Here is a 7,394-nt window from a genome sequence, read left to right as displayed (position 1 = left end):
AGAACAACTTCATTTTTGTATTTCAGGCTTCACTTATGCCTAAAATTCCGTTTAAAAAAAAACTCAACGCAAATTGTTAATATTGTGAATGGTACAAGTGTCTTTCTTCATTTAAGCCATTTTTTAAGTCTCTGTGATGCACACGTACAGAGTTATACACCCTTAAATAAAACACCCCCTAAATGGGCGAGGATTGGCATCTGTGCAAAGGGGCTAAATCACGCACTTTGTTCAAGGCGAGGTAAATAACCCTCAGTGGGTGGAGATATACCTGGATCCCAGCAGTCTAACAGAGTTCTGAGTGCACAGCGCAGCAGGTGGGCCCAGGCAGCCCTGCTCTTTTCCGCTCGGGCCATAGGAGAGGACAGTACAGTGCGCAGAGCCTGCAGCGCCCCCCCTATCACCAGCCCCAGTGCCCCACCGGGCAGGGCCCGCACCGCCTCCCGCAGGACCCCCATCAGCAGGTACAGGACAGTGGGCAGGATGGAAACGCTGCCTGTGGGAGAACAGCGCCACCACAGGTAAGTTTGGAGAAACACATGGGAATCAGTGCAGTCACAGATCAGTAAATTAAGTGTGACTGATTTCCAACAATTCCAAGTTTCTAAAAATCAAGCAATCTAGTTCAAGCCTGTGTTGCCTGCTTAGTGAGTTTACGGACGCACTAGCAGAGAACATTCTGGTTTGAATCATAGCCTCCAGCCCTAACTGCCTTAAATAAAAGATCATGACTCGTTAGAAGTCGTAACTGATCATCGGTTATTAGCACAGCACAGCAACATAATTTTGACAGACTAATCTCAAATCAGTGTGATTTTAATATGGCCCATGATACTGTAAGTTTAGAGGATACAGATCAATACATTAGGTTTGCAAGAGGGGACAAATGATAGACTACTATACAAATATCATTCATTCTTGCATGGTGGAACTCAAGTATTAAAACTGCAGATATCAAGTTCAGCTGATATACTAACTAGCCAGTGCTGAAGTATTTATCAGATGCTACCCAGCAGCAAATACAGTTACAAATTTATGAGTACTGACTAGACTGAACATCCCACTGTGGTTAATTATCAGTACTGACCGGAGGGGCCGTTTCAATATGAAAGATACCAGACTAGTAGCACTGTAAAGGCAACAGATCTTACCCTCAGGGGAGCAGATGGAGGGCAGTTCGGACAGGATGGCCAAAGCAGCAGACACCAGCCTGCAGTCGTTCTGGCTCATGGCCCGGGATAGCCCCCCCTGGCCTGTGGGGCAGCCGGCCAGTTTCGGGCTCAGCTGGGGCAGGCGACGCACCAGCACACAGAGGCACAGCTCCAGAGCTCCCAACACCAGCGACTTGCCGGGCAACAGCCCGCCTGTGTCCCGTCCCTCCCCAAACTCTGGCAGGGTCTCCTTCTCCGCCGCACCATCATCCACTGCCAACACCAAAAGCCAGCACTGTCTGACCAAACCAGCACTGCCGTAACAGTGGGTCTATCACACTGCACCATGTGATCTAGCAGCACCACGTCAGGTCAAACAAGCAGCAGCTACAACACTGGATCAAATCTGCATCAGCAGAAAATCAGACGAACTAAATACCCTGCATCTCTTTTATTGACTCCCCCAGCTCACCCTCAGTGCTGTCTCTTCTACTGACTCCCCCAGCTCACCCTCAACTCTGTCTCTTCTTCTGACTCTCCCAGCTCACCATCAGTCTAGTCTTCTACTGACTCTGCCCAGCTCACCCTCAGTGCTGTCTCTTCTCCTGACTCCCCCAGCTCACCCTCAGTGCTGTCTCTTCTCCTGACTCCCCCAGCTCACCCTCAGTGCTATGTCTTCTACTAACTCTGCCCAGCTCACCCTCAGTGCTGTCTCTTCTACCGACTCCCCCAGCTCACCCTCAGTGCTGTCTCTTCTCCTGATTCCCCCAGCTAACCCTCAGTGCTGTCTCTTCTCCTGATTCCCCCAGCTCACCCTCAGTGCTGTCTCTTCTCCTGACTCCCCCAGCTCACCCTCAGTGCTATGTCTTCTACTAACTCTGCCCAGCTCACCCTCAGTGCTGTCTCTTCTACGACTCCCCAGCTCACCTCAGTGCTTCTTCTCCTGATCCCCAGCTAACCCTCAGTGCTGTCTCTTCTCTGATTCCCCAGCTCACCCTCAGTGCTGTCTCTTCTCCTGACTCCCCCAGCTCACCCTCAGTGCTATGTCTTCTACTAACTCTGCCCAGCTCACCCTCAGTGCTGTCTCTTCTACCGACTCCCCCAGCTCACCCTCAGTGCTATGTCTTCTGCTAAATCTGCCCAGCTCACCCTCAGTGCTGTCCCTTCTACTGACCCCCAGTTCACCCTCAGTGCTGTGGCTTTTTTACTGACTCCCCCCAGCTCACCTTCAGCGCTGTGTCTCTTTTCTTTCACGTGCTCCTGGGCTGCACACACCACCTGCTGGACAAGCTGCAGCACAGCCACCTGCACCTCCGGAGACTCCCGTGTCACAATCAGTCTGTGGAGCACGCTCAAAAGCTCCACGCTCAAGGCCTACAGGTAAAATGGCAGAGTGGACTCAGTGTGGGCTATTCCCTTCAGCCCTCTGATCAGTCATCTGCTAACCTTGTGAGTGGCCCTCAGCCACTCACAAAGCATGGAACCCCAAATCCTTTAAAAATCACAGGAATCTGAAAATGCTCACAGCCCTAATGTGTATGCCACCAGTGATGTACGGAGACACTGGTTTAGAGACTGACATGATTAATTCAGAACTTTTCTGAAGTAATGCTAGCATATGAAAATGAGGGGAACAACACAGAACAGAAGGAAATAACACAAAAACAAAGTAACGCACACCATTAAGAGCACCTTGGCTACAGCAGAGGGAGTCTGCAGGTACCTGATCATTCCCGATCTTGGACCTGGGCCAGGGGAGGTCCAGCAGGCACTGGAGGGCGTGTAGACAGGAAGTGATGTTCTCCATTTGAGCATCAGAGCGTGGGGAACACAGAAATTCGATACTGAGGCCTGCAGAGTGGAACGGAAAGACCCTTGTGAGGGAGGTGTACGTGTTGTCAGCAGGATGTGTAACATGAGGGAGACCAAGAAATGTCTGTGGGAGGCTCCAGTACACAGGAAACACCATGTGCACAGACATGTAGCACAGTTAAATTCAAACTGAAAAACAATGAGTATTTAACTTACTAACCAGTTGGGACAATATAGAATTATTCTACAATAACTACAGTGCCCTCAAAAATGAGTGTGTCTATGTATGAGGAGAGGAGGGGCCTCGGTATTGGCTGTTGTGGTGCGAGGAGAGGGAAAAGAGGAGCCTTACCCAGGATGAGATGAAGACGCTCGGTGTTCAAGTCCTCAGGAGACTTCATGCTGGCCAGTGAGGCGGATTGACCCATAGACGTGGGGGTGACAGGGCGGGACAGGTTGGCAGGGCCCTCGTCCACCACAATGAAGCCTGTGCTGCTGAGCCACAGGGCAGCAGCATGCAGAACGGGCCCCCAGGAGCTGCAGTAGTGCAGTCTAGCCTGCTTCACTGTCTCAGCTGTGTAAAAGGTTCCCCCTGAAACACACCCACACCCAACTACCATAGATGTCTCGGCTCTATGACCATAACCTACACACATCTTAGCTGAAACACACATTCAGCTACCATAGATATTTAAGCATTGCTACAACATGAACATTGACCTACCATGGATATCTCCACTGGGCCAGAATTTGTCAGCCAGGGAAATATCAAGTTAAGATACTAAACTAGGATTAAATGATCTACCGCAGTAATTACTGGACAACAGCTATAATAATCAAACCAACCATAATTTTACAAACATTAACATGGGGATCCCAACAGGACCTGGGCGCTTACAAATTACACATAACTCAGTACTAGCAGTACTAATAAAAAAATGTATAATTTACCCCATTTTGAACATCTGAGCCACCTATTATCCCCGCAGAACTACAGACCTGTTGCTGGGAGCTGGGGAGAGTACTCCTCAGGGAGCGTGAGGAGGGCATGGTCCTGCAGCACTGCAAGCCACAGCCGGCTCAGAGTGGGAAGGTCCGCCTGAACCAGCCTCAGGAGCCCACCGCCTGGCACTGGCCCCACCCCCTCCTCTGATAGGCTGGGATCAGTCAAACTTGACTCAGGGCTCCTCATTGCCACAATATACACCTGGGACAGAAAGCAGTATGCATGGGAATTACTTCTTTCGCAGGCCAGTATCCCTGCACCTCCCTGCATTCTCAAAACTTAGAAGACATTATGAAAACAACTAGCTAGCAAGAAGTAGCAGGGCTCAAATTACACAACGGCCAAAATTCTCTAAGAAATAAGTGCAGCTATTAGATAGCAGATAGATAACACAGCTATGGTATACTTTGGAGAAGAACATCTGTCCAACTCTCCTCATGGAAATAATTCTCATCTTTTCACTGCATGTCAGTGTGGCCCTGTTTGGCCATCACCCAGATGCCAGCGTTGTGCTCTTGGGAACTGGTTAGTCTCCATGCTGTTTTATGTCGCACTTTCAAAGAGTTACACCAACCTAACAGGATGGTGTTCTTGAAAGAAATCCTGGAGGTCAGCTTTCCAAATCCTGTTGTCGAATGGCAGTTTTCAAATGTTTTAATTAGCCAGCTACATAGCTATATTAGTATTAGTGGCTTAATGTGATATAATGGCTATTTTTTTTACATTAAAACTCTAATTTCCTCAACATTAAATCATATAAAGACTGTTGGACTCAGATGACACCAAAAACAGAGTCTTGACAGAGTACTGCATTTGATTTATTGGTTATCAGTCAACTGCAATCGGTTCTGGCAGTTTGCCAAGTTCCAACTGTCAGAATTTTGACAGGCCAATTTAGCTGGATACTTTCACATCACAACTTAGAGGTCCCACATTATTGGTCATTATTTTGAAGTGTTTCTGAAATTTGCGCCACAGGAACAAATAGAAACAAGCTACAAAGACACAACCAAGGAACCATCACCAAGGCTCCAAATCAACTGCAACACAACATCTGCATGAATATGTGAGGGGGTAATTCAGTTCAGCTATTGGATACCAGCAAAAAGCATGGAAGTTTACTTCTGCTTCTAACACCAGAGATAATATTTATAGACAAATCATTTTTAAATCCAGCCAGTTGTAACCTCCACTTTCAGGCAAAATATTTTTCCGTGTAACAAAACCAAATCACACTGCCTTAATTTCCGCTTGAAACTGGAATGGCTTCTAAAAAATTTAGATTTCAACTGTCAGGTCTCATCAGTTCTTAACAACCATCATCTGCATAGACATAAAGATTTTCAGTGATTTATTTAATAAATAAAACTTGAAATCATTTTTGTGTGTTCTGCTGCCAGGCTGGGCCTTGGGCCTCAGGCTCCTTACATAGCTTTGTCTTCTGGTGTCACTCCAGAGACATACTCTGCAGAAAGTGGGAATCATAGATTGCTGGGATAGGGTCTCGGCATGACTTTTAATTGCCCCAAGGATGTTTCCTTTGATGTTTGTAGAGAGGAGGACAGGCAGCATTCTTAGAAACAATATAATATTGTATCCAATTCACTGTTTCTCTCTCTAAACACTAGATATCACACAAGTATAAATGGTATAGCTGCAGTAGAGTAGTTAAATATGTATGCATATAAGGATAAATATTAGTATTAATTAATTTAAATAGGTCTAGAAATATACAGCTATCCACATACAATCTGAGAGCATAATGGTGCTTTTCATATTTTTCTTTAATGGTACAATTTAAGTTTTTGTTTAAACAGTGACACTGGTCCCAATGGCATTTTGGTTTTGCCAGTGCCAAAGAGGCCTCCCCCTAAAAATGACTAATGCCTAAAGTAGCTAATGGTAGTTTATTAATCGGTGGGAGAATCAAATAAATTACATGAGTGTTTTTACCAGATAAATAAAAAAATTATTTTATTGCTTTTTAGATACAGTTGAGACAATAGCTGAAAACCTGTCATCAGCAAAAACAGCCCAGCTCAAAATTAAATTGACATTTTTTCCAGAATAATATACACTAAATGAACACTTAAAATTTCCAGTGCAGATAGAATGCTTCCTAGGTACTTCAAACATACTATACTTTCATACTATAGAACATGCTAGTCTTAAATACACAAAAAAGCTTATTAAACCGACTGTAGCACAGGTATTTGGACATGCCCTTATTCTCATTTACTCCCAGGATAAGATGAAGAGAAGCTGCAGAGATCTGACAAGAGAGGAAACATAGAGGAAATGTTCCCTCGGGGAACATCTCCAGTTTTAGAATGACCCCATTTAGATCTTATGAGACCTACATTGGTGCGGAACAAATACAATTTTTCAGCAAATCTAGGTTGAAAACAGGGTTTGGGATGTAAAGCAGAGCTGAGTGTGCCCAGTGGTTTCAGAGTGATCAGGATTGTCCTTACCTCTGCCCAGGCCTTGAGCACAGCCAGGGCTTCCATGGTGGAGGTGCTCTCATTGTACAGCTGACTGGGCGTCTCTTTTCCACCCTGGACTCTGACCAATGAGGAGGCCAGGAGGTTGTGAACGCGCCGCAGGTCCCCAAGGTCACTCACCACTCCACTAGCGATCCAAGCACTGCATACCTGTTCAGGTTACCAAATCTGTAACCACCCGGCTCCAGAAATGACATTGAACCAACTACAAGTACACAAGTCAGGTAAGTTAGGAAATGAGACTAGGCCACCAAAGAGAAGATGAGGCCAGAGATATGCTACTTCTCTAGGACAAGATAAAAGCACAATTATCCATTTGAAGCAAAAGAGAGCAGGGGAGTGGCATCCTCTTTCCCACCTGGCAGGCTTTAGCAGTGACATCAGGGGGCGTGTCCGCAGTGAAGGCAGGCCGTAGGGCAGCTCCCACCTACAGAGATGGAGAAAAAGGAAGAGGTCAGATGAGCACATTAGCCTTTTCTCATCTAGACACAAAAGCCTGCAGCCCAGACTTCATGGGTTCAAAGAGGTTTGGAGTTTAGAGATCCTAATTCTATATCCACACCACAGGAGAAATGACTGATTTTAGCGAAGCAATAACATTCTGTACTACCTTTGAAGAGGCACATCACAGCAAAATTGATCTCATTCCTACCTTCCTCTGAGATTACTCATCCGTTCCACTCTTTCTGATGTCAGACAGATGCACTGACACTGAATGCGAGGGTGTATATAAACTTGCCCACACAGAGTTGTGACAAAACAGCATCAACTCAGTAGAACTGAACCCTGAATTACTGCCTGCGTGGAAAAGTACTTGCCAGATGGGTCCTTGTCTTTCTGGAGGACAATGGGTAAGTGCACTCTATACCTGGGATGGGACAGGACAGACTAGGAGAGGGTGGGTCAAAATAGGTCAGGGAA

General features: G+C 46.3%; 1 protein-coding gene across 10 annotated transcripts in view; it reads right to left on the bottom strand.

Moving 5' to 3' along the window:
- The window catches only part of heatr5a (HEAT repeat containing 5a), a 97,925-nt gene that overhangs the window by 8,708 nt on the left and 81,823 nt on the right, over nucleotides 1-7,394 (bottom strand). For all 10 annotated transcript variants that reach the window (XM_064336112.1, XM_064336121.1, XM_064336130.1 and 7 more), the window contains 8 exons: nucleotides 6,832-6,900; nucleotides 6,444-6,623; nucleotides 3,963-4,170; nucleotides 3,316-3,555; nucleotides 2,875-3,002; nucleotides 2,378-2,525; nucleotides 1,152-1,424; nucleotides 272-496 (listed from right to left, as the gene is read on the bottom strand). In XM_064336112.1, coding sequence (XP_064192182.1) covers nucleotides 272-496; nucleotides 1,152-1,424; nucleotides 2,378-2,525; nucleotides 2,875-3,002; nucleotides 3,316-3,555; nucleotides 3,963-4,170; nucleotides 6,444-6,623; nucleotides 6,832-6,900 — 1,471 coding nt within the window. The remainder of the gene's footprint in view (nucleotides 1-271; nucleotides 497-1,151; nucleotides 1,425-2,377; nucleotides 2,526-2,874; nucleotides 3,003-3,315; nucleotides 3,556-3,962; nucleotides 4,171-6,443; nucleotides 6,624-6,831; nucleotides 6,901-7,394) is intronic.

This window comes from Anguilla rostrata, chromosome 1 (assembly GCF_018555375.3).
Source record: "Anguilla rostrata isolate EN2019 chromosome 1, ASM1855537v3, whole genome shotgun sequence".
NCBI classification, from domain to species: Eukaryota; Metazoa; Chordata; class Actinopteri; order Anguilliformes; family Anguillidae; genus Anguilla; species Anguilla rostrata.
The sequence above is the reverse complement of the archived record's forward strand: the minus strand, read 5'-3'. Positions and strand labels throughout refer to the sequence as shown.